Source organism: Rhinatrema bivittatum, chromosome 7 (genome assembly GCF_901001135.1).
Source record: "Rhinatrema bivittatum chromosome 7, aRhiBiv1.1, whole genome shotgun sequence".
Classification (NCBI taxonomy): Eukaryota; Metazoa; Chordata; class Amphibia; order Gymnophiona; family Rhinatrematidae; genus Rhinatrema; species Rhinatrema bivittatum.
In genome coordinates, this window is record NC_042621.1 from 134,170,166 (window position 1) to 134,198,000 (window position 27,835).

Here is a 27,835-nt window from a genome sequence, read left to right on the forward strand (position 1 = left end):
GATTTGTTTATACTGGGAACGTCTGGCCTGTGTTCAGAATTGTTTTTGTAATTTGCAGAAAGCAGAATAGTGCATAATAAAAATCTATTGTTATAGAATAGTCTGTGTGTACTTAACTGTAGCATCATGTGACAACAGAAGGTGTCGTTTGTTAGGACGCTTAATTAGAATTCGAAGCAGCAACTGAGTAGTATGTGGGAAGAACCCATGGTATTCTAATGCCTTAGCAGACGAATTCTTTTGGTGATATAGGAAATAAGATTTTAAGTATATCCATGCCACAATGCTCAAAAACATGAGCACAGTTTTGATATGACTATTGTTACGATTGGCTAAAACCTGGAGAAAACAAATATTTTGTCCTGCCCATTTGGCAAAAGATATACAACGCTATGAGCAGTGTAAGACTGATTTAAGTGAGATTTAGAATCCTTTGGGAACAAAATAAAACCAAATCCTCCTCTGATTAATATAAACACCACTGCGAACAGAGGAGCAAATGATCCAGAAGAGGGGGAAGTGAAAATCCGCCATTGCATACATCTGTAACAGGATGTTGAAGGGAGGCTTATATTTAGTTAGAAGTTTTGTGGCATTTGTTATTGAGAAAAGGACATACAGGAAAAAATAGTCATTTTTACCTTCCCTTCCCGGCAGGCCCCTATGTGGCCTAAGCCGATAACCTAATGAAAAGCTCGTAATATTTTAATTGTGCAGCTGTAGATTTAGCTAAAAGATTTTACTGAAGCAAGGAGAGACTAAACTTCTTTTCTTTCTCCCATCTATCCCACATGACTAAACTTGAAGGAATGTAAACAATTTTGGTTTCAGTGAGTAAGGCAATTAGATTCTTTTAGTTAGAAGATAATCAAAGTAGTGATTTTTAACTTTAATGGTGCTGCTCAGTTACTTATCGCTAGCCATTTAATACTTTGTAAATGTGATTTCAAAGATTACTATTATTCTCTCTTTGTATGTGAGATTGTTCTTTTACAGATTTACAAGAATAAAAGCTGCCGTACAAGAAGCTGAGGATTTTTCTTTCTCCTAGATTTTGGTTTGTGTTTCTTTGAACAGATCTGTTTTAAAAATTCTGATTTTTGCTTAATTTTGGATCCAAAGATTTTTGTTTTTTACTTTTAAAAGGCCTATGTTTTGAACCTTAATGTTCGATACTTGTCTTCTGTCTGTGGTTCTCTGTCATTATATGTTCTGTTTGTGTGTCATTGTGTGTAGATGAAGACAGAGTTTACTGACTAGAAAAGTGCACTGAATACACAATAGCTTCTGACGACATTTAAGTGAAGCAGTCACTGCTAAAGTTTTATGGACAAAATGTTTTAATAATGTTTTAGAGTATATTATGCTAAGGGGTGACACTTAGATTACTTATCAGTATAGTTTTACCAAAGGGAACGGAATGTATTTGTCTTTCCTACTACGAAAACATAGGGCTGTCTCCAGCCCAAGGCCTTTCCCGGTAGACACTGTCAGCAAACTGTTTTTATAAAAAGCTGAGCAGGCTTGAAGGGGAGTCTAGCCGGTACGGCAACCCCACAAGCTTTTCCTTGCAAATTCCAATTGCTTTTCTTATACTTCGCAAAAGTACAGGTTTTGTTTTTTCTCTTCAACAATGAGGGCAGAGATATCCTTGTAGCTCAGAGTTCCTGCTGACTAACTAAAATTGGTATTTTTCCCACAGTGGCTCCGAAGGCGAAGAAGAAAGCTGTCCCTGCTAAGACCGAGGCCAAGTTAGAGTGCCTTGTAGCTTAACAGAAATATGAAATAATTTGACTGTAATCATCTTGTTGTATGCCAGATTTTGTTTTCCAGGTCGACAGCCTTCCTGCCATGAAAGAAGTGAAACTGATATCATTAAGTTTTCCAGATTTTTCCAGGTTAATTTCTTTTAAACAGAATTCTGATTTTTGTTTTACCCTGGCCAATTCAAGCATTTTCCAGTTTTTATTTTTGGTCTGACCTTACTTTTTGGTTTGATTTTTGAGCTCACAATATGTGTTAAGTGTTCTTTTGTGCAATGAATAGATGTGTGACAGTTTGAATGACAGGATGTCTCAACACCTGGGTTGTTTTTGTCTGAATATTGTGTTAATTTGTAGAAAAGTGGGAAACAAAGAAGGGATTAGATATTAAGTAGCTGTTTCTTTGACTTATGATAAAATTATATTGGATATCCATATGAATAGTGTATATAGGGATTATTGCATACGAGAATTTATTGATGTTTATTACAGAGTTTCTTGTTTACTTAATTTTGATTTTATTCATCTTCTATCAGGTATTAATCCATACACACAAACATCTGAATTAGTGCTGGGAGTGCAGCAGCTGTACTTCGAGGACAGCTTCCAGAGTGCTGTGCTGCAAGACATATACACTTCATTTGTCATTGACCTCATAACTTGAAGTCTTCCCAACCTTTGCCACAGAAGATACCTTGAATTTTATGGACTGAAGTGCTCAGAATTTCCTTGTTCCATGGGGGTGGCCTTACTTAGACAATGTTTTTAAGTAATATGTATATCACTTTGAAATGTAATAACTGATAATTATGGTGAAATATGATTATGATACACTCAGTAATACCTAGTCACACTGTTACTTGCAATTGTTACTATTTTGATTCTCACGTTCATGATACTGAATTGATGCAGTTTTATTGCTCTGTAGTTGCTCTTCTCTGTGTTACTGATTCAGACTAGATTTTGAAACAGTAATTTTTGTTGTTTTCTTTTTTGGCACCACCAGGGGGTGGGGGACTATGTATACACCTGAGTTTAACTGTTCCAGATACCTAAAAGATAATGAGATTAGCAGGCTGCATGCTGCCAGTGGGATATGCTGTTGAGCAAGGACCTAAGACCATACTTCATCGAGGGGTGGAAAGGCACCCAGATCACTATGCAGGCTATACTGAGCACAGTAGGCCTGATGCTGGATCATCAATGAAAGGTGGCCTATATATCTATCCTGATGAGCTGGGTGTCCCCCAGAAGTCAGAGAGGCCAACCACATACAACAGGAAGAATGGAGATCGCAATGGATGACAGAAGATTCAAGATACTGAGACCAATCACTGTGGACACTCCTGGCAGGCCACAGGCACGCCTTGCTACTGTTTTAAATTGGGCAGATCTCTGTGTCAGTTAAACTCCAGGGCCATGCAGTTTAGATGGGGCTTAGGTATTGATAAGGATATTCTGACCCATTACTCAGAAAGAGCTTTTTCTTGCCTATCTTGTTTTTCTGTTTGCTAGTCCTGAGAGGACCAGCGTTTCATGCATGTTCAATTACATATTGTTTTGACCTATGTAAATATAGATTAGCACACTGCCTCTCATTAATTACAGCACATGTTATTTGTAGCTGAACATCTTCATTCCTTAAGTCACGAATTCTTTGATGACCGGTCGCTCCGCTATGTTAAATTGGCTCCTATACCCTATCATACCTGTTGCCCCAGAAACCACAACTATTAGATTCCAAACATCGACAGACACGTGATTTGTCCTCCTTAGAACCCACATGTGATGGAAATGTTTCATTATTTAGTAAGCAGGAATCACTGGCATTAGCATTAACTTTGATTAGTGTACCTGCTTTGGCTATGCATGCCGACATAGAAGTCACAAAACTCACCTATACATTGGCAAAATCTATTAATACTACATCTAAGGCTTTCGCATTATTAAACCAAGAGCAAGCTTCCCTCCGAAATGCTATCATTAGCAATCGTGGTGCTATTGATCTTTTATTATTGCAGCATCGATTCGGTTGTGAGATTATGCCTGACATGTGTTTCAATAATACTGATAACTCGGGGACCATTGAAAACCAAATTGTGCAATTACACAAGTATGCACAAGATATTAAAATCCATTCGTGGTCCAGCATGTGGGACAATATATGGTCCATATTCCCCGATTGGATGGATTAGAACAGCTTGTCAATATATCTTAACCTTTCTGATCATTCTGGTTAGTGTAGACTGTTTTGTACAATGTATACCTTGTCTAATTGTTTCTTTACAAAGATGATTTAGACCGCAGTCCATTGAGAGCCATATGATAGCCTACAGCAATATTAATCTGAGTACTGCTCGCATGATACATATCACAACTCAGGTCGAAGATAGAAGGGCTGAGGAAAGTAAGAGTGGTTAAAAGGGAGGTGTTAAGGAAAGCTTCGTCCCCAGACTGAGAAGAACGGCTCTCGTCTCACTGCTAGTCCCCTGTGTGAAGACATGAAGACTTGAATACCAGTGTGAACCAGAGGCCCCTCTGGTTCAAGGGAGGAATGTTGATTATACCCGGGTTCAATCCCCGGCCTTTTCACCATTACTGAACATACTGCTGGTATGGAAAAATACCAGCAGGCCCCAGAACACAAACCTGGGACCTTGAAGGCCAGATGCCAAAGAAGAAAGCTATAAAACTGTTTTTGCAGGAATTCACAGACACCAGAGAATCAACAAATTAAGCCACAGGATGGGGCAGGAGATATCGCAGAGAATACGCAGCAAATAGTCTGTGGGAAAGAATGCAGGGGGGAGAAAGATAAGGGGAGACAAATAACAGCTGCCTGTAGGCAGACAGCATAAAAATTTAGTGGTGTGAAGCATGCAAGCAGAAATCAGATAATTAGCTGACTTTGTATTTTTAACCTATATAAGCAAAGCTGGTATGTAGTAGGGTTGGCAAGGATTCTGTATCTGTTGCAGAGCCCAGCGCTGAGCTCTTTATTATGTAAGTATATATTTGCTATATTTGCTTCCTGTGTACTTTTTGCTTCCTGAGTATTGATCTGTTTTGTGTATGAATAGCATATGATTTACAATAAAGAATATTAAACAAAAGTAGAATCAGAGTTGTTCTTATAAACTATTTTACCTCTGAGTTGGACTTTTAAACAATTCAAACGACAGACACAAAGGTTGGAAAATTGTTTATTTGAAGTATGGTAAAGATTTCTGTGCTAGCTAGGCAGGGTCAAGGGTGGGGAGCAGGTGGTATCTGCCCTTTTCTTCCAGTGCTGCAGTCACCAAGGTAAATAAAGTATTTTACAGGAAGGATTGAGGAAGAGAGAAGAGGTTGTGATGGCAGGCAAATATAGGCTCAAAAATTGGCAGCTCCAGTATTGAGAGGGACTGCGGTCAGGGCTTGAATTAAGGTGAAGATTGTTCCTCTTACTAACTAAATACAAATTCCCCTGTTATATCTTACAGGAGACAGCAGTTATCTCTGGGGTTTCTAAATCAAGGGCAGGAAGCACCACATGCAGCTGTGGCCATGTTGCTGGAAATATACTATCTGCTGAGCTGCTAGCACTCCAGACATGCAGAAGTGGAGTGTTTATGTGGAACTTATACACATAGGGCTGGCTCTAGCCTGGAATCTGTACATGCCAAAGTGTTGCAGTGGGTGAGGCGGCAGGAGAGTTTCACAAAAAAAGTACCTGGACTCAGGAAGTGCGGTGGGGGGGGGGGGGGGGGGGGGAGTGATCCAAACCTGTAGAAGGGGAATCACAAAATGAATGGTGAGTTGAGCCTACCAATAAAGGAATCCCAACAGGCTGATAAGGGATGGAAATCAATGAAGAGATGAGTGTACAAAGCCTGCACAGGAGGGCAGCTGGCTAAGAAGGTGCGGGGAGCAGAGGGATGGAAAAAGGGAGGGGAACAGTGTATGCCAGATTAGTGAGAAATGGAGAGCAGAGCAGGCTAGAGGAATGTAGGGAGTGACATTGGAATGAATGCCAGGAGGGGAAGTTAAGAGTGCACAGCAAATAAGGAAGGGAAGGAGAGAGGACGAAAAGCTGGGGAAAGGAGGAGAAGACTAGGAGAATGAGAGCAAAGTGGGGACTGCAAGCAAAGGGGAATTGAGAGACTGGTGGTGACAGGGGAGGGTAGGGGAAGAGATTGTGATGGAGATGGGCTGTTGGAGGTGGGGTGGAGATGGAGACTGGGGTTTGGAAGAAGGACAGGTGGGATTGAGTGCTTTCCTAGTTTCTATTTTGGCCACATGCGTCTTTTTTTTGTTTATGTTCTGCCTTTCAGGCACTTCAAAGCAGATTGCATTCAAGTACTATAGGTATTTCCCTGTCCCCAGAGAGCTCACAATCTAACCAGGAGATGCACCAAGCTGCGATAGGGCTCTAATGTACGATAAACAGCATATATTGCATGATATATGCTGTTATATCATGCAATGCAGCCCTTTCCATGCCAATATCTTGCAATATTTTGCATGGTCCTGCCCAGAGTCCCTTCCCTATTATAATGCATGCATGAATTTTGCAAATCCAAGCAAGGCAGCTAATTACTAGGCAACTTTGTTAATTTATCGCAGTCAAGCAGAGGCCTGTACTTGTAGCTCAGTACCCCAAGTCTCAGCTGAAGCTCCTGTTAATCTATTTTAAGCCCCAATTTATTTTGCCTGCAGGCAACTGCACCATTATTCCTCCTTACTGTTATGGATTATGGATGGTCTGGGAGAGTCAAGGCCTTGTGTGCTGCTGGGTCCCCTTCTCCCTGCATACTGAAGAGAAGGCTGTTATGTCTGCCAACGTTGTGGAGTGCAAGAAAGCTACTGAATTGCTTGGGCCTGTGTTGCAAAAAAAAAAAAAAAAGGCTGGCAGCTGAGCCGTGCAGCAGAAGGAAGGATGCTGCTGTCAACTAGGCCACATGGCAGAAGAGAGGAGGCTGTTGGGGACTGTGTCGCTGAAGAGACTCTTGCATTTGTAGGGTTGCACAGCTGAAGAGAGGCTGTCACACCTGTCAGCTGAAGGAGAAGGCGGCTGTTGTGTCAGGGACATATGGCTGAAGAAAAAAGGCTGACGCTACCTGTACTCTAAATTCCATAGAGAGGGGGGGTGGTGAGCAAATAGCATGTAAAACAGCATGTGTGAGAGATACTGCATAAGCCCAAGGAGGGAGCTGGGAGAGAGAAAGCACATGTGTAAGCAAATAGCATATAAGACTGCATATGTGTAAGACACCGTGCAGGCCCAAGGAGGCAGCTGCTGTTTATATGTTCTGGGGGCAGAAAGTGTGTGTATGTGAGAGCATATGGGGGAGAGAGAAGAGAGCATGTGTGTGTGTGGGGGGGGGGGGGGGGGGGGGGGTGGAAATGTGTGAGTAAGCTTGTGTGTATTGGACAGTATGGGAATGTGAGAGGAGATAGTTTTTGGATCAATCCATTCCATCTCATCCAAGACAATATCAGGGGACTTGAAATGAAATGTTCCCAGGTTTGGAGAGCAGGGTATTTTTTTTTTATCCTTATTAGTTTTAATTCTTGGGTGTTATTTGATCCATCTTCTGTTGAAATACTTTATTTATCCAATATATATTCCACTTTTACTGGTGTTTGGGAAATATAAAAAAAATGTATAATGGGGATTCTTTTCATCAGCTATTTTGAAATATTGTTTATGATTATGGTTTTACTATTATGATTTATATTTCATGATTTGACTGAGATTTCATTTTTCCATTTTTGCACTGCAGAATTTGGCTTATTATGGTTTCCGATTGTTGTGTTCCGCGGCCATGGAAGGCCACGACCGCGGTCCCCTACCAGGCCCGCAACGGTGACCCGCCATGGGAGCTCCGGGGGAGGCCTCTGATCCTGGCCCGTCGCTTCGGCACGGGTCCCTGTGATGCGCGCCAGAGGGGGAGCCGTCTCTGCTCTTCCCTCGCGGCTTCCAGCAGCGTTTCTCTCCGCAGGGAGAGAATCCAAGATGGCCACTGCCATCTTTAGGCACGAGGCTGCGCCTCCTCCTCAGATTTAAAGGGACCTGATCCCTTTAACTACACTCACCTGTACCCTATGAGCCAGAGCAGAAGTATAAGAGGAGGCTTCCTCTGCTCATTCCTCGACTTAGCAACTTTTGGATTAGTCAGGTCTGCTTGTTTCGGTGAGTTCTTCTACTTCGTATCTTTGCTCCTGTCTTGTCTTGGTGTTCCTGGTTCCTGACTTCGGACTGGCAAGCGGTGATTCTCTGGTGTGTGACTTCGGACTGGCAAGCGGTGATTCCTCGGTGTGACACCTCGGACTGGTAAGCGACGAACCTCTGGCACTTGACCTTGGACTTCTTCTTGACCATCGTCTCCAAGGGCCCACCTAAAGTCCCAGCGGCCCGGGTCCCTACGGGCTCCTCCCGGGGGGACAGTGGGCTTCCAGGGGTGAAGCTCCAGTCAGCCCTTGCACTGAACGCTCGACTTCTTGACCTCTCAAAGGTCCACCTAAGTCCTGGTGGTCCGGGGTCCTACGGGCTCCTCCTGGGGGGACCGCGGACTTCCAGCGGCGAAGACACAGTTCCTCTCCTCGACGTCATGACTCGTCTGCCTCCACAGTCGCCTCTGTCTCCAGTGCCAAGGGTCAGCTGGTCACATCTTCTGTTCCTGCCTTGCCACCCGACGGGAGAACCTATGGATCTTCCTCCTAAGGTATTCCATCCTCCCGTCGGCTCAAGAGTTCACAAGCCTGAGCATAGCACAGATTCAGTATTTGTCAGCAAATGTTTACACTTTATGGTCTTTAATCTGTTTGGCGAGGATTTGTAGTATATGTTTGACTGAGGTGAGGTATTCTGCTATCTTGTAGTTGCTATGTACAGATCTATAACAGCTCAGCTTGTTCTATTTTCCTAATAGAGGGTACCTTGGTGTTTTAGGGCCTGGTGTAAGTAATATTTGCTGTTTTGGTAGGGAGGTTTACTATATTATAACTAATTTACTTTTTCAGAGGATTGATTTATTTTCAACATCAGACAACACAATTTTTTAATATTTATAGTACTGTCACCCAAAGGCTGTATATAAGTGGCTGTGCTATGTCTGGGCCCTTCAGCTAGCTGTGAGAGCACATTAAGAAGTCAGGAGTGTGCATGCCTATTTCCATAATATTTGGAAAAATGAACATCACATGCACACAATTAATGCAATGCATGCATCTGGGTAGATTACACTGTCATTCTTCTGGTATTTCAAGTTGATCACTGATGGCCCTATTGGTGCTGTTGATTCATTGGTAAATTGTTTATTGCTAGTTCTGGGAAAGCTAGAATAGAAGGAAGAGAGGAATGAGAGAGGAGGCAGGTTCAGGGGCAGTGTTGGCAAATTTATGCAAATGAAAGGGGTCAGGGCCCCCCACCCCAAGTGTCCAGTCAGTGAAAAAGTTGGCATACTGGGGGGGGAAAGGAAAGGACCTACGAGTCCATGCCCCTGATCTTTGAAGAACCAAGCAACACCCCTGCAGCAGACCAATAAATTAACACCTCCTTGGATTTCATTAAATGTAATATAGGATCCCAGGACCCTAATGAGAGTCCAGAGGCTTCCGCTTTACATTTAAAAGGCCATCCACAAATAAAAATTGCCTGGCAAAAAAAGACAGTTGAGCAGGAGCCAAGGCTCTGCTCCAACACAAGGCAGCCCTGACCCTACAAGTGTCAAAAAAAAAAAAAAAAAAGAAGAAGAATTAAGGTAACACCGCAGTTGACCTCTCCCCGCAGAACATTAATCAGAGTGCCCCCACTCCCCTTTCCAAAGAAATGAAGGCTGATACTGCTCCCACCCCCTCACCCCAATAGTACTCCTAAATCATTGGGTTATAGTGCCCCACCATCCCCCAATGTACTAAAAAATGCATTGGTAGCTCATGGGAGGCCCCCACACCCCAAACATTCAAAAACCTGTTGCGGATCCTGTGATGGGGCTTGGGGCACCCTCTAGCCCCGGGTAGTACCATTTTTCAAGATCCAATGATTGGACCTTGCCTCACTCAAATGACTGGGACAAGGTCAGGTTGGTGCCTTTTTCAAAGTGGTGCTGACTGGGCCCAGTGCTAGAGAGCATCCCAGGTCCTTTCGCAGGATCCGCAACAGATTTTTGAAGGTGTGGGAGGGCCTCCCATAAACTACCAATGCCTTTTTATTTATTTTTTTAAATACTGTGGGAGAATGGGGGGCTACTATACCCCAAATATTTGGGAGTACTATTGAGGTAGTGGATGGGAGGAGGGCAGTCTCAGCCTTCATGTTTTTGGAAAGGGGGATACTCTATTGAGGACAGGATTGAGGGTCTTTTTGACACATGGGTGGCAGTCCTAAGTTGAGCCAGGGTCAGCCTTGAACCCCACTATCTTTTTTGCCATGCAATTTCGGTGGTTGGCCCATTACGACAATGGTGGTCCCTTAAGGGGATTGCCATCATACCTAAAGGGCTGCTAGGCGCAATGTTTTTTCAGGGGAGGAGCCCACTATCACAGCGAAACCGCCCATGATAGTGGTAACCCTCCCACAATAAATCACAGCTTCATGCATCTAGGTGTAAGTTTGTACCTGATGCAATGGAGGGTGAAATAACTTTCCCAAGGATCAGCTGTGAGATTTGGCCCTGGCTTCCTTTGTTCACAGCCCACTTACTAGGCTACTCCTCCACTCCACAATACCTGCTGCTCTCTGAACATTTACATTCAGGCTGGTTAATCATACACAACCCACTGATTATTTTTTTTGCTGGGGGAACTAATTTGTGTAAAGCACCCCCAATCATTTTCACTCTTATGGCCGCAACTACAGTAACAACTAAAATTCCTACTCAAAATGCAGGTACTCATATAACCAGATTGTCTGGGAGTCTGGATAGTGGGGCAGTGGCCATGTAAGTATTGGAGGCTATTCAGATTATTATAAAAGCTTTGTGGTTAGAGATATGAAGGGAAGGGTGTGAAAGGTGAACCATTATGTAAGCTCATGTGCACAAAATAAGAGTGTAAATGAGAAAGATAGCTTACATGCAGTCCTCGATGGCTGGCAGCCGAGATACATCTTTACAGTGTGCACAGCAAGAACTGGCCAGACTGGATGGTCTGGTGGGTGTTTTTCTGATATACTACTATAATTTATGCATTACAAAAAGTTGAATTAGCACACCATATGTTTAAAACCTGTCCAATGGAGAAAGCAGAGGTGCTTACCTGCCTCAGGGGTTAGTTCTCACATATGGGTGGTAATCCTCACACATGGGTGACACTGATGGAGCCCAGCCTGGAAAACTGATGTCAAAGTTCCAGAACTTTGACTGGATACTCCGATAATGCTCAGCATGCCCTATATCATGCGTCCACACAGGGTCACTCTTCAGTCTTGTAACATAGAATTACGATAAAAATAAACGAACAGGAGAAACCCAACTCTGCAGGGTGGCAGGTGCATTCGTAGTGACTAACGTCTTGCTGTCCTAGGAGAACACCTGTTACAGCTAAGCAACTCTGTTTTCTCCTAGAACAAGCAAGATGGTAGTCCTCACGCATGGGTGAATCCCTAGCTACAGGCTGCTTCCCAACACAAAAGGAGACCAACAAGCACCAACCAGATGCCAACAGGCACAACAACCACAGTGATGTTTGTAACAGAGGGGGAGACAGCCTGAACCCAAGTAATGGGCCCTAGGGAGAGTTGGGTTCTACACCTCAAAGAGATTCCAGAGGACAGACTGGCTGAACGCGTCACGTCAGCCATCCCTAGCCAGACAGTAGTGTGATGTGAATGTGTGGAGAGAACTCCACCTCACAGCCTTGCAGATCTCCTCCACAGGAACTGCTCGCAAGTGGGCCACCGAAAGAGCCATGGCTCTAACAGAATGAGCCTTGACATGACCTCCAAGGTGCAGTCCCACACCTGGGTATAATAGCAGGAAATGCAATCTGCTAGCCAATTGGATAGTGTTTGTTTGGTAATGGCAACTCCCAATCTATTCCTGTCAAAAGAAATGAAAAATTGGGTGGACTGTCTTTAGGCTTCTGGCCACTCCAGGTAGAAGGCTAGGCTCTCTTGCAATCCAAACTGTGCTCGTTCACCTTGGTGCAAATGGGGCCTGGGAAAGAATGTTGGCAGGACGATTGACTGGTTAAGATGGAAATCTGTCACCACCTTAGGCAGGAACTTCGGGTGTGTGCACAAGACCACCCTGTCATGATAAAACTTGATATAAGCTGGTTAAGTCAACCAAATGCAAAAAAAATCCAAACAAACAAAAAAATCAATCTTTCAGCTTCAGAAAAAAAGATAGAATCAGACATACTAGAAGCAATTAAAAACAAACTAACCAAATTTAATCAGGTGAATGCTTCTTCAGCATTAATTCCTGTGATAAAATTGTCAATGAAATAGCTGACAATCTTAGCCCAGTCCAGACAAAAATACTGCAAAAAGAACAAAATGCCACTAAACAGAAGAAACCATGGTACAATGAAGAGCTAAGATGCACTAAACTAACACTGAGAAAACATGAGAAACCCTGGTGGAAATGCCCAACCACAGACTCTATGAAAATACATATCACTCCTAGCAAAATACCATATATTAATAAAGCAAAAAAAAAAAAGTGAAACACATAAAAGTCTTATTCAACTCTAAACTACTCTTCAAAGTTGTAAAAAAAACAAAAAAAAAACCAAACTTAAAGACCCATCTTCCTCCATCTCAAACAACCTCAACTTCTCAAAGAACCTCACTATTAGATAAAATCAATAGATTAAAAATACAAATCACCAACAGCTCACAAAAGAACCTGTTAATATTCTTGAACAAGACACTTGGACCATATTTGACACAGTAAACTTGAAACCAGTCAAACAATTTCTAAAATTACGCCTATAACACATCCACATGACCCAATCCCAGCAAATTCTTTGAAACTGATAAATGAAGTAATCACCCCAATAGCAACAATTATCAATCTTTCGCTCTCAAGACTGATCCCAAATGAGGCAAAACAAGCAGTGATAAAAGCAATCCTCAGACAAAACTGGTAGAACTGATGATTGGGGCAACTATCGTCCAATATCCAACCTACCTTTCCTCTCAACAATACTTAAACAAAACGGCTACAACAGCTGGAAAGCCACTTAGAAAACCATGACATGCTACATCCTAATCAATTTGGTTTCAGAAAAAAAAAATCACTTAACCGAGACTGTATTCATATCATTAATGGACCCTATACTATGCAGGTTTAACAGTAATATATCCTATACTCTGGTGCTAATAGATCTAACAGCAGTCTTAGACACTGTGGATCATACTCTACTATGCCACAAGCTGAGAAAAATTGGAATAGACAAGAGTTCACAAATGGTTGTCTTCATTCCTATCCAATAGGACACTCCAAGTAAAACTGGGAAACAATATATCTGACACCTTCCCCATCAATGCAGGTGTTCCCCAGGGCTCAGCACTCTCGGTTACCCTATTCAACAACTACATGCTTCCCCTGTGTAAATTACTAATGGAATCAGGAATCACTTTCTTATATGTAGACATTCAGTTCTACATTCCATTTGACTCTTCTTTAGAACAGACAGCATCACTCTCAAAATACATGAAGGCAATAAAGCTAGAACTCTCTAATCTAAAATTAACATTAAATACAACCCCCCCCCCCCAAAAAAAAACCCCATCTGGTTAAGGAGAAAGTCATCCATTGTTAAACCTCCATCACTAAACCTAGGTAATTTTGATATCACACCCTTGGATCAAGTCCAGGGCTTAGGAATCCAGATCAACAAAATGTTACCTTGAAAAAACACAAATGAATCACAACAGGATATGCAAAACTGCACATCCTACATAGACAAGCCATTACTAACCACAGAGGACTTCTGTACAGTTTCTACAATTGCTAATTTTCTCAAATATTAACTACTGCAAATCCCTACTTCTAGGACTCCCAACCAGCCTATTAAAAAAGCTTCAACAAGTTGCTGCAGCAATTGGAACCAGGAAATTTGATCACATCACACCCTCACTTATAGCACTGCATTGGCTACTGATACAATACTAAATATATTCCAAACTTAACTTTAATCTCTAAAATCTTACATAATAACCTAGGACTAATAGGTGTGACACTTCAACCTTATGTTCCACAACGAACCCTAAGGTTCCAAAACAAAGGACTATTACTGTACCTATGATCCGGAGCACATACCTGTCACAGAGAAGATACTCCATTGTAGGCCCTAAACTGTGGAACTCACTATCAAGAGTGAATACGGCTGATCCCAGAAGGAAAGACATTCAAATGTGAACTAAACACTTAAAATACGTGTTTTTAAAAAGCCAACTTAAATACTATCAGTTTGCTGTGTCAACAAGAACTTACAGCTTAACTTAAAACTATCTGAATGCAGAGTTAACATGAACAAAAAATAATACCAAGCTTTGAGAGAGAAAGTAGCTCATGAAAACTCCCCTATAGCCATGTAATTACTAAACAGATTCCCTATCCTACTTACCTATTGTCCCCTTCTTCAGTTGAGACATAAGAACATCACCCTTGATTCATATGACCCTACTGAGTTCTTCCAATATATTTGCCATACCGAAATATGTATCTTACCAAAGTTTATGTAATATTTATTTATTTTGTTTTCCGGTATTCTGATAATCATATCAGTTTACTAAAGTGTGTTAGACCAATATGTGTTCCACCATAATGGAATGACCTAAAGGACAAATGTTACTTTTGTAGATCATTGTGATCTTCACTTAGAACGACAGTATATAAAATAACGAAATAAAAATATAAAAACAAGTCAAAGGCCTGGAGCTCCTGATCCTGTGTCTGAAGTGACTGTCACCAAAAATATGACCTTCCAGGTCAGGCACTTCAGGTCACAAGTACACAGTGGCTCAAAAGGAGCTTTCATCAGTTGAGCTAGCGCCATGATGAGCTCCCAAGACACAGTGGGAGGCTTCAACTGAAACCAGGCCCCCACCTGAAGAGTACAACTATAGGCTGTACAGAGATGGGCGTACCATCTACACCTTGGTGGTATGTGCCAACTGCACTCAGATGCACTCTAACGGAATTGGTTTTTAAGCCAGTCTCAGAAGAGTGCAGAAGGTAATCAAGCAGTTTGTGTGTGGAGCAGGAGAAAGGATCTAGGGCTTTTTGCTCACACCACATGGAAAACCACCTCCACTTCAGTCCGTAGGCCTTTCTAGTGGAAGGCTTTCTAGAAGCTATAAGGACCAGAGACACATCTTTGGAAAGATCCAGCGGCTGCAGAATCAGCCTGTCAACATCCAGGCTGAGAAACAGGGCCTGGAGGTTGGGATGCCGCAGCCTGCCCTGATCCTGTGTGATGAGATCTGGGAAAATCCCCATATTGTTCAGTTCCTGGAAGGACAACTCCCCAAGGAGTGAGAACCAGATCTGTCTCAGCCAGAGAGGGGCTATGAGGATCATAGTCCCTCGGTCCTCTCAAAGCTTCAGGAGAGTCTTCATTACTAGAGGAAGCAGAGGATATGAGTACAGAAGAATCTTGCCCCAATGGCGAGCAAAGGTATCTGAGGCTGCTTCGCTGTCTGACCTGTACAGGAAGCAAAACAGAGAGTCACTTTCCTGTTACAGGGGAATGCGAACAAGTCAAAGTCTTGGGTCCTTCAGAGGCGGAAGATCCAATTCACCAGTCCCTGGTCCAGCAACCATGGAATCTAGAGGCTCGACTCAGTTTATCTGCTATCACGTTCTCAGTTCCGGCCAGATACATGGCCCAGAGTACTATCCTGTGGGATAGAGACCAGGACCAGATCTGGACCGCTTCCTGACACAGGAGGTACAACTCCATGCCTCCCTGCTGTTGACATATCATGTTGCTACTTTGTTGTCTATCTGGATCAGGACAACTCTGTTGGACAGCCGATTTCTGAAAGCCAATAGAGTATACCTGATCACACAGACTCCAGGAAGTCTATTTGACATTGTGCTTGCTGGGTGGACCACAGACCTTGAGCGCGAAGCCAGTCTACATGAGCACCCCAGGGTGGACGCATCTGTGGGTAAGGACAATTTGGGTAGGGGAAATTTGGAAAGATTCAAATTCGGGAGACCCTACCACCAGCACAAGGAGTCCTGGAGAGGTGGAGTGATGTGGACGTGAGCCTGGAGGTTCTGGGTAGCCTGGCACCACTGTGACCTCCAGGTCCACTGGGCTTTGTGCATGTGTAAACGTGCCAAGGAAGTAACATGGACAATTGTGACCATGTGGCCCAGCAGCCTCAACATGTGCCAGCCTGATACTGGCTGGCTCTGTTGAATCACCTCTGTCATGGATGCCAAACAGGGGCAAATTCCCGATGACGACCGGCCCGGGGATTTGCCACCCAGGCTGGCCCAGGAGATACAACGTGGTCTGCCGAGCATGGCTGTGTCACAGCCGCGCTCGGCAGACCACGTAACTAGAGCGACTGGGAGATTCCCAATCCCCCGATAGGCCAATCCACCCCTGATGCCAAAGCGAGTACCCTGGAATGTGGCAGGAAGGCTTTTGCCTGAGCCGAGTCTAGCAGGGGCTCCTATGAAATTCCATTAAGGTGACTGAGATATGACTTCGGGTAGTTTATGACGAGACTAGTGACTCCACCTGAATGGTCAAGTGAAAGGACCAATCTGCACTCACCTGAGAGGTGTTCTTGGCCATCCAATTGTCCAGATTAGGGAAAAACATGCACTCCCAATCTGCGGAAGTGCACTCCCACCACAGCCAGGCACTTTGTGGGGCCAAATCTCGCACGAATGGCAATACTCTGTATTGGAAGTGCTGTTTTCCCACCACAACTAATACTTCCTGTGACCTTGGAAGATCAAGATGTGGGTGTACACGTCCTTTAAATCGAGGGAGCATAGCCAGTCCCCTTTTTGCAGGAGGGGAAGCAAGTACCTAGGGAAACCATCTTGAACTTTTCTCTTTTTAGAAATTTGTTCAAGGCTCTCAGGTCTAGGATGGGACAGAGGCCCCATTCTCTTTGGAATCAGGAAGTACCAGGAGTAGAATCCCTGCCCCCTTTGCCCTGGTGGGACAGGCTAGTCTGCTCTGGCTGTTAAGAGGGCGGAGAGCTCCCGTAACAGTACCACCTGATGCATATTGGCCTCCAAAATCGGCAAGGAAAATTTAATCGGTTTCCTTGACAGACTATGGACAGAATCCACTGGTCCGAGATTATACTGGGCCACCAGTTTGCAAAGAACCTTAGCCTGCCCCCGACAGGTGGGGGGAGGGTCCAGCATCTTGGGTACTGGCAGCTGGCTTATGCTCCCTATGATCCAGTCAAAACCCTGTCCCGGGATTCAGCTGGAGCACCAGTTGGGCTTGGGAGCTCGCTGCTGCCTGGGAGGGCCACTGAACTCCCTCTCTGCAAATGGGTGCGAGGAGCCAGAGAATAGTACATCTTCTGGCCCTGTCTCACAGACCTCCAAGCTGAGGAGGGCATGTCTCATGGTGATTCCACAACTGGGCCACCGCATCCCTCGCCTTGTCTCTGAAGAGATTCTCTGCTGTACACTGCAGGTCAGGAGTCTTTCTTGTACCACTGGTCAGATGCCTGCAGCCATGCCATTCTGCAGGCGCCAATTCCCACTGCCATCTCAAACATCATAGGTGGAATGCACCTTGTGTTTTCCACGCTCCAGGCCCCGACACACCAGAGACAGAAAGGTGTCTTGCTGCTGTGGAGGCAGCCGCTTGGCTGGCTCCTGCATCCACTTCCAGAGGTTGTGAGAATATTGGCTCATATAGAGCTGCTGGAGGCAATGCCGGCAATAAGCATTGCCAGCTGAAAGACCTTCCTCCCAAGAGCATCCAGCGCTCTGATCCTTCAGCAGGGGTGCTGAGGCATGGGTCCGAGAGAGTCTGGCTTTCTTGAGAACGGATTCCACCACTACTGATTGGTGTGCTAGCTGATGCTTTTCGAATCTGGTAACCTCTTGACAGGAGAAACAGTGAGGGGGGTGCCCCAAATCCTCAACACCAACTCCTTAAAGATCTCATGCACCGGGACCACCATGTTCTCTTTAGGAGCCTCCACAAATTGGAGGATTTCCAGCATCTTGTGCCTGGTGTCCTCAGTCATCAACTGAAATGGGTCGGCCTCAGACATCGCCTGCACAAACATCGTGAAGGTGAGGTCCTCAGGAGGAGACTGTTCTGAGGGGGAGACCCTCCAAGGCGGATTCTGCATTGTCCTCCCCCCAGGGGTCATACAGGTGTCAGATGGCCTCATCCTCACTGAAATCCACAGAGGACAAGGCCCTGGGTGCTTTCCCTTCGTCCAGAGGCCTGGGCACTGGTGCAGGTCCATGATGGACAGTCCTCAGGGCACCAAAAAAAACTCGAAAATGCCATGACCCAAACTGAAGGGACGAAAAACGATAATGGAGGTGGCAGGGAACTGATGCTGGTGGGGCAAAGAGGCACTGCCCCCACGGGGGATGGGAGAAAAAAAAAATCCCAACTTACTGAACTGCCAAAAAACCTAAGACAGAGAGGGACCTGCACCTGGCAAAAACCCGAAAACGATCAGTGGAAAGTTTTCCAGACCCTTTCAGAGAAAAGGAGCACAAGCTCAGTAACCGCGAGGCAAAAGCTCCAGCCAAAAAAAAAAAAAAAAAGACTGAAGAGGGACCCCGTGTGGATGCATGGTATAGGGCATGCTCAGTGTACCCAGTCAAAGTTCTGGAAACTTTGACATAAGTTCTCCATGGCAAGCTCTATCCGATGATATCACCCATATGTGAGGACTACCATTCTGCTTGTGCTAGGATAAATTAAGAAGCCAGATCTAATAAAAAAAAAAAAAAAAAAAAAAGATCACCAGCCATTTATATCACACAGAAAAACTGGATACTGATGTTCTGACACAGACTGATTGTGAACATAGTAAAGTAATTTAGCTTACATTCATAATGCCAGAAATAGGCAAAGATAATAAGCTTCCAAAAACTTCAAACACTACTACCATCAAATCAGAAGCCAGAAAAAAAAATGCATGCTGTAAGCAGACTGTTGTCTCTGCCAGCATTCTTTAAAAAAAAAAAAAAAAAGGAATAGAAAACCAGTATTTTTGTTAATGTTGCTGCACTAAGACAATGCTAACAGAAAACCCCTACTTCTCTGGAGGCTGCAGATTCAGAGACCTTTCAACTACATAGAGTCAGGGTGCGAGGCACCACTCAGTCTTACCTTTTGCTAATTCTGTAGTGTGCCGTCTCCAAGACTCCTGTTATGGGGTTTGAAACAATGGCTCGCCTCAGCTGTGAAGCCAACCAATCAGAAATGTTGCATTATACAATAAAAAGTGCCAAATCTCATTCACCTGACCAATCAGAATCCTTCTGAGAAGGAAGGCAAAGGGAATAATCCAAATGTCAGCTAATCCTACAAGGTGAACACATTTAATGAAAAGCAGAAATTTTAATCCTTTTCCCACTTTAAACAGAAAGCATCTCAGCATGAGAGTGGAAGAGGGGTTTTAGAGGAATGTGCATGTAACAGGCAAAGGTTAGAAGGAAGCAGGGACATACAAATAAAGTGATCCCCAACCATGAATTAAAAACTGTCTTTGCTGTCAGAGAAAGGTTGAAATTTCAGTTAATTCTAATTTTCTATCCTGCAGTATCAAAACAGGTCATGCACAGACTTCCTAACCTGCAGGGGTAACTGTCTTTCCTAAAGATTTTAAAGACAAAACATGCATCCTCAAAATATGAATATAACACATATATAGCAAACCTATGAAGGAACGTGGGATGGGAATGAGGATGACTGCCTTGCATGGCCATTCTACACAAAAAGGGAGTGCCTGAAAGTCAGTGTGTATGTGTACAGCTACAGAAACGCTTGGCATCAAGAATAGTGATCATTCTAAAACATACTGGCGTTCAAAAAGGAATCAAAGTGACTCTTACATTTCTAACCTACTTTAACGGAAGAAATATCTCAAGGAAGAAAAGTTCTTTGGGCTCATTTATAACTTATCCTCTAGGATTCATGAACTTATTTATTTTTTTAATTAACTGGGTTCAGTAAAACACATGATCTCTGAGCAGGTTGCTGGCCATTGGCAACTGCCTGGGTACTTGACAACCAATTTGAAGGGTCAAAGTTCCAAACTGTCAGCTTGGGATGATCTTTCAGCACAGCAGGATTGTATACAATGAGCTGTTCATAGATGTGTCATGTGACTGATGAATGTTGCCTGTTTTGAGTCTTATTTTAGAAAGCTTCTGAGCATGCATAAGGGAACGCCCGCGCACTGCGGAATCTACTGCTCTTCATTAACACAGACTCCAGAAAGGTTCAAGAAAAATTCACAAAAGGGGAGAGGCAGGCAGGTTATGTGGTTCAATGCTTTCATCTGGTGAAAAGCATAAACAATCACAAAGATGACTCCCTAGGCAAAAATGGTATTCAAAAGATAAGTCAAGCAAAAAAGGTGAGTATTCAAATTCTGACATGGAAAAAAAAGTTTTTAATTTTTTTTTTTTTAAATAATTAAATATGGCGACAGAATGGACTTTGCGGAGGGGGGGAACTGGGTTTAGCTCTCCAGACAAGCCTTACTTATAGGATAGATCAGGCCTAGATTTGGGTATAGGTGACTGCCTCCAGTGCCAAATTTTCATAGGTATCAAAGGCATCAGAGAGCTGCCAACTTGCCACCAATCTGGAGCTGCAGCTGCATCACTGTCCTCCATTACAGGTGCTGACCCCGCATTAACAGCAACTTCAGAAAGCAAATTCAGCATGGGGCTGGTCAGACATTGTGTGTTCAAATGCACTGTGGCACCCCGTCCCCTGCACAAATTTCTAACAGGAGGCATGTTTAAGAGGCTGTGGCAGGGTTCTGCAAGGCTTCCGAGCATACGATACCTCACAGGCCCCTTGCTGAATTTGCTGCTGCTACAGGGCCAGCACTTGTATAGAGGACAACAGTTGCAGCAACTCCTTCCAGGAAACTGTGTGTGTGTGTGTGTGTGTGTGTGTGTGTGTGTGGACAAAGCTCCATGAAGTAGACTTGCAAATGTTTCTAAGGAGAGACATTTTAGATTGGTAACAGATGCTGCCACAACACTGACATTCTTCTAAAGATCTCTTAATTAGGAGAAACTGAAACTGCTGCACAAATTATTTAGAAATCTGATACTTTGCCACCAACAGGCCTGGCTTGTGGGGATCAGATGAAAGTTTGATGGACCTTCTATGGTCTTTAAGATGCAGTCTAGAGAGAAGGCAACATTCTTTAGCAAAACAATGGAGGAAGTGCCGCCTCTGCTTTATGCATATGAAGCAAAGGGAAAAATCAGAAGGTAAGATTGCCAATTGGCTCCATTATTAGAACAAGTTGATCTAGTCCTGGTTTTACCCCACTGTATGCCTGGACGTGTAGTTCTGTTTTTCTTATGTGTGCACTCGGTGCAAAGAGCTCCTGGCTCTCAGGGAACAAGTCCATCTCTGGAGGCTAGAGTAGCAGACTTGGAGGAGCTGAGGCAGACAGGTACATTGATGAGATCTTCAGGGACATAGTAGCCAAGTCCCAAATCCAGTCTGGCAGCCCCAGTGCTGCCTTGGATCAGAAAGGTCTCCCAGTAGGAGAACATCACCCTGGTGTAGCAGAAAGTGGGACCTGTAGCAAGGACCTGCTCTCCAGGTGATGTATTGTCCTCTCGCACTGAGGACAAATCTCCCAGGGCTACTGCCCAGGAGGGAAGGGTTAGGCTGGCCATCATAGTTGGTGATTCGATTATTAGAAATGTAGATAGCAGGGTGGCTGGTGGACGTGAGGACCGCCTGGTAACTTGCCTGCCTGGTGCGAAGGTGGCAGACCTCACGTATCACCTAGATAGGATTATAGACAGTGCTGGGGAGGAGCCGGCTGTTGTGGTACATGTGGGCACCGACGACATAGGAAAATGTGAGAGAGAGGTTCTGGAAGCCAAATTTAGGATTTTAGGTAGAAAGCTGAAATCCAGAACCTCCAGGGTGGCATTCCCTGAAATGTTTCCTGTTTCACATGCAGGTCCCCAGAGGCAGGCAGAGCTCCAGAGTTTCAATGCGTGGATGAGACAATGGTGCAGGGAAGAGGGATTCAGCTTTGTAAGGAACTGGGGAAACTTTTGGGGAAAGGGGAGACTTTTCCGAAAGGATGGGCTCCACCTTAACCAGAGTGGAACCAAGTTGCTGGCACTAACTTTCAAAAAGGAGATAGAGCAGCTTTTAAACTAGACCAAGGGGGAAAGCAGACAGTCACTCAGCAGTGCATGATTCGGAGAAATATATCCTTGAAGGATACTAATGAAACAGGAGAGTTAGGGCATCCCAACAGAGAGGTTCCATTAAAAGCAAACATAGTTCATATGCCTATATGTAAAAAATCACCAAAGCTAGTGATTTCCGAATTATCCCAAACAACTGAAAAGCAGGTTGTTAAAACAAGCAAAAACCACACTTTGAAAGGTCTGTATGCCAATGCCAGAAGTCTAAGAAGTAAGATGGGAGAGTTAGAGTGTATAGCAGCAAATGATGAGATTGACATAATTGGCATCACAGAGACTTGGTGGAAGGAGGATAACCAATGGGACAGTGCTATATCAGGGTACAAATTATATCGCAATGATAGGGAGGTATATAAAACTCAAACAAATAAATAAATGCTCAGTAGAATCTATATGGGCAGAAATCCCATGTGTGTTGGGTAAGAGTATAGTGATAGGAGTATACTACCGTCCACCTGGACAAAATGGTCAGACAGATGATGAAATGCTAAAAGAAATCAAGGAAGCAAACCAATTTGGCAGTGCAATAATAATGGGAGATTTCAATTACCCCAATATTGACTGGGTAAATGTAACATCAGGACTTGCTAGAGACATAAAGTTCCTGGATGTAATAAATGATTGCTTCATGGAGCAATTGGTTCAGGAACCAACAAGAGATGGAGCTATTTTAGATTTAATTCTTAGTGGAACGCAAGATTTGGTGAGATAAGTAACAGTGGTGGGGCCACTTGGCAATAGTGATCATAACATGATCAAATTTAAACTAATAACTGGAAGGGGGACAATAAGTAAATCTGCAGCTCTAACACTAAATTTTAAAAAGGGAAACTTTGATAAAATGAGGAAAATAGGCTTGGACATTGTTTAAAAATACAATCCTAGAGGCGCAGTCAATATGTATTCCGCACATTAAGAAAGGTGGAAGGAAGGCAAAACGATTACCGTCATGGTTAAAAGGTAAGGTGAAAGAGGCTATTTTTGCCAAAAAACATCCTTCAAAAATTGGAAGAAGGATCCATCTGAAGAAAATAGGATAAAACATAAGCATTGTCAAGGTAAGTGTAAAACATTGATAAGACAGGCGAAAAGAGAATTTGAAATGAATTTGGCCATAGAGGCAAAAACTCATAATAAAAACTTTTAAAAATATATCCAAAGCAAGAAACCTGTGAGGGAGTCGGTTGGACCATAAGATGACAGAGGGGTTAAAGGGGCTCTTAGGGAAGATAAGGCCATTGCAGAAAGACTAAATGAATTCTTTGCCTCCGTGTTTACTAATGAGGATGTTGGGGAGATACCAGTTCCAGAGATGGTTTTCAGGGGTGATGAGTCAGACGAACTGAACGAAATCACTGTGAACCTGGAAGATGTAGTAGGCCAGATTGACAAACTAAAGAGTACCAAATCACCTGGACCGGATGGTATGCATCCTAGGGTTCTGAAGGAACTCAAAAATGAAATTTCTGATCTATTAGTTAAAATTAGTAACCTATCATTAAAATTATCCATTGTACCTGAAGACTGGAGGGTGGCCAATGTAACCCCAATATTTAAAAAAGGCTCCAGGGGCGATCCGGGTAACTATAGACCAGTGAGCCTGACTTCAGTGCCGGGAAAAATAGTGGAAACTATTCTCAAGATCAAAATCGTAGAGCATATAGAAAGACATGATTTAATGGGACACAGTCAATATGGATTTACCTAAGGAAAGTCTTGCCTAATAAATCTGCTTCATTTTTTTGAAGGGGTTAATAAACATGTGGATAAAGGTGAACCGGCAGATGTAGTGTATTTGGATTTTCAGAAGGCGTTTGACAAAGTCCCTCATGAGAGGCTTCTACGAAAACTAAAAAGTCATGGGATAGGAGGCGATGTCCTTTCGTGGATTACAAACTGGTTAAAAGACAGGAAACAGAGAATAGGATTAAATGGTCAATTTTCTCAGTGGAAAAGGGTAAACAGTGGAGTGCCTCAGGGATCTGTACTTGGAACCGTGCTTTTCAATATATATATATAAATGATCTGGAAAGGAATACAACGAATGAGGTTATCAAATTTGCGGATGATACAAAATTATTCAGAGTAGTTAAATCACAAGCAGACTGTGATACATTACAGGAGGACCTTGCAAGACTGGAAGATTGGGCATCCAAATGACAGATGAAATTTAATGTGGACAAGTGCAAGGTGTTGCACATAGGGAATAATAACCCTTGCTGTAGTTACATGATGTTAGGTTCCATATTAGGAGCTACCACCCAGGAAAAAGATATAGGCATCATAGTGGATAATACTTTAAAATCGTTGGCTCAGTGTGCTGCAGCAGTCAAAAAAGCAAATAGAATGTTAGGAATTATTAGGAAGGGAATGGTTAATAGAACGGAAAATGGTCCTGTCTTAAGGGCTGTGACTTGCTAGAGAATTTATTTTTGTTACTTAGTATCCCTTGTAAGTAACTTTCTCCTAGTTATCTCCCTCAGAGGACGATCAGGGTGTATGAGGGTTACCATAAAACAATGTTTTAGCTGACACTAGATCATGCAAGTCAGCCTCTAATTAACTACATCTTGATAGGATCTCACCTTGACTGGTAATTATAAGAAATATTACATTTCATTCATACACATTTACTTATTTCTCCACTGCCCTTGTCAGAATTATGGTGTTTAAAGAAACTTTCAGGGCCTTGGCGATGAGCCACAAAGATGTGTTCCTGCTGTCATCAAAACACACCAGGTTTCTCAAATTCTAAACTGCCACCAGTCTATATCTTAGTAGATCATTGCTTTGACTGAGGTAATTTGAGAGAATAGCTCCTGTCACTAGTTAATTTGATCTTTTAATCAAGTTTAAAACGTAAGATTTCTTAATTGGGTCTTTTAGTGATGCTATTTTTTAAATTTTTGCTCCTCTTTTTTTTTTTTTTTAGTTTCTAATCCTCTAAGCTTTGACAGTCTAAAGAGATTCTGTGCCTACTCCAATGCTCATCGTCAGGGAAAGCAAATGTTGCTTACCTGTAACAGGTGTTCTCACAGGACAGCAGGATGTTAGTCCTCACATATGGGTGAGATCATCGGGATGGAGCCCAATCACGGAAAACGTTTGTCAAAGTTTCTGGAACTTTGACTGGCCCCTACAGGGCATGCCCAGCATGGCACTAACCCTGCGGCCAGCAGGGGTCCCCCTTCAGTCTTATTTAATAGCTACAGGCAGTGCCGAAAAAAGAAATCAAAACGTTACGAACCCAACACCGCAGGGTGGCGGGCGGGTTTCGTGAGGACTAACATCCTGCTGTCCTGTGAGAACACCTGTTACAGGTAAGCAACATTTGCTTTCTCACAGGACAAGCAGGATGGTAGTCGTCACATATGGGTGAGTACCGAGCTGAGGATGTCCGAACAGCACCAAATGTACCCAACGGCGTGCAACAGGCACAACTGGGGTGGAATTTGGTAGAGGGCATCCTGAACCCCACCGGGCAGGTGGAAGGGTGTTGGTACGTCACGTTGGCAATAGGTTACGTAGGACAGATTGGCTGAAGATGGAATCCTGTCTTCCGGCTTTGTCCAAGCAATAGTGGGCTGCGAAAGTGTGGAGTGAGCTCCAGGTGGCAGCCCTGCAAATGTCAGGAAGCGGCACCGATCGTAGGTGTGCTACTGAAGTCACCATGGCCCTCACAGAGTGTGCTTTAACACTGTCTTGGAAAGGAATGCCTGCTTGCTGATAGCAAAAAGATATGCAATCCGCCAACCAGGAGGAGAGAGTCTGCTTACCCACAGGTTGCCCTAATTTGTTGGGATGGAAAGAGACGAATAACTGAGTGCTCTTCCTGTGGGCAACTGTATGGTCTAGGTAGAACGCAAGAGCCCGTTTACAGTCAAGGGTATGCAGAGCCTGTTCCCCTGGATTGGAATGGGGCCTGGGAAAGAAGGTAGGGTTTATAATGGATTGATTAATGTGAAACTCCAAAACTACCTTAGGCAGAAACTTAGGGTGAGTGCGGAGTACCGGCCGGTCCTGGAGGAGTTTAGTGTAAGGCAGATAGGTAACTAGGGCCTGTAACTCACTAACCTTGCGAGCTGAAGTGATAGCTAAAAGGAAAATCACTTTCCATGTGAGATATTTTAGGTCACAGGAGTGAAGAGGCTCGAATGGAGGTTTCATGAGCCGACCGAGAACCAGATTAAGGTCCCAAGAAGGGGCCGGAGGACGTAAAGGTGGCTTGATATGGAGCAAGCCTTTAAGAAAACGTGTTACGAGGGGTTGTACCGATATAGGGACCTCCTCGACACCTTTATGGAAGGCGGCTACCGCACTGACATGCATTCTGATAGAAGAGGTCTTTAGACCTGATTCTGACAAATGCCAGAGATAGTCCAAGAATCTTGGGATTGGACAGGAAAAGGGATCAAGGGACTGTGAAGAACACCATGATGTATACCTTTCCCATTTATAGGAATAAGACTTTCTTGTGGAAGGCTTCCGTGAAGCAATCAGGACACGAGAAACCGAATCTGAAAGGTTAAGTGGCTGAAGGATTAACCTTTCAACATCCATGCCATCAGGGACAAGGCCTGAAGATTGGGATGGCGTAGACATCAGTCGTTCTGAGTGATCAGAAGCGGGACCTTTCCCAAGGGAATGTGCCTGCGGATGGAGAGGTCCTGGAGAATGGGAAACCACACTTGGCATGGCCAGTGAGGTGCTATCAGGATCATGGTTCCCTTGTCTTGACGGAGCTTCACGAGAGTCTTCGAGAGAAGAGGAAGTGGAGGGAATGCATAAAGCAGACCTGCTGTCCACAAGAGAGAGAATGCATTTCTGGGCTGAGAGCGCTCGCTCCGAATGAGGGAGCAGTAATTGTCCATTTTGTGGTTCTGAGGGGACACAAAGAGGTCTATTTGGGGATAACCCCATTGTTGGAAGAGAGAGGTCGCTACCGAGGGATTGAGCGACCACTCATGCAGTTGGAAGATACGACTCAGTTTGTCTGCCAAGACATTGTGCACTCCCGGCAAGTAGGTGGCCCTGAGGTACATCGAGCGGGAGAGCGCTTCCGCCCAAATCTGCGCAGCTTCCTGACACAGAAGGAAGGAGCCTGTGCTTCCCTGTTTGTTGATGTACCACATGGCCACCTGATTGTCCATCTGAATTAGGATGATGTGATTTGATAGGCAATCCTGAAAAGCTCTGGGAGCATATCGCATTGCTCGAAGCTCCAGGAAATTGATCTGGTGTTTGGCTTCCTCTGGAGACCAAGATCCTTGTGTCTGTAGATTGTTCACATGAGCTCCCCAGCCGAGGTTGGAAGCATCGGTGGTGAGAATGAGTTGAGGATCTGGCAGATGAAAAGGCAGTCCCTGGAGGAGATTGTTCTTATCTTTCCACCAGGCGAGAGACAGATGGAGTGCGTCGGTGATGTGGACAATGGTTGACAGAGGCTGAGTCACTTGAATCCATTGTGACCTCAGAGTCCAATGCATGACTCGCATGGCTAGGCGGGCCATTGGTGTGAGATGGACTGAGGACGCCATGTGTCCTAAAAGGACAAGGAATTGCCGAGCCGTTGCTGTATACTGAGACTGCAACTGGTGAGCGAGAGACATGAGGGTTTGCACTTGTTGTTGAGGTAGAAAGGCTTTTGCCTGTAAGGTGTCCAAGTCTGCCCCAATGAAGGACAAGGTTTGA

At 44.0% G+C, this 27,835-nt stretch overlaps 1 protein-coding gene across 3 annotated transcripts in view; it reads right to left on the reverse strand.

Moving 5' to 3' along the window:
- Nucleotides 1-27,835, reverse strand: part of P4HA1 (prolyl 4-hydroxylase subunit alpha 1) — a 280,816-nt gene that overhangs the window by 104,035 nt on the left and 148,946 nt on the right. Inside the window, exon 9 of one of the 3 annotated variants that reach the window (XM_029609176.1) lies at nt 19,053-19,123. The exons of the other annotated variants lie outside the window; for them this stretch is intronic. Coding sequence (XP_029465036.1) covers nt 19,053-19,123 — 71 coding nt within the window. The remainder of the gene's footprint in view (nt 1-19,052; nt 19,124-27,835) is intronic. 3 annotated transcript variants of the gene reach the window in all.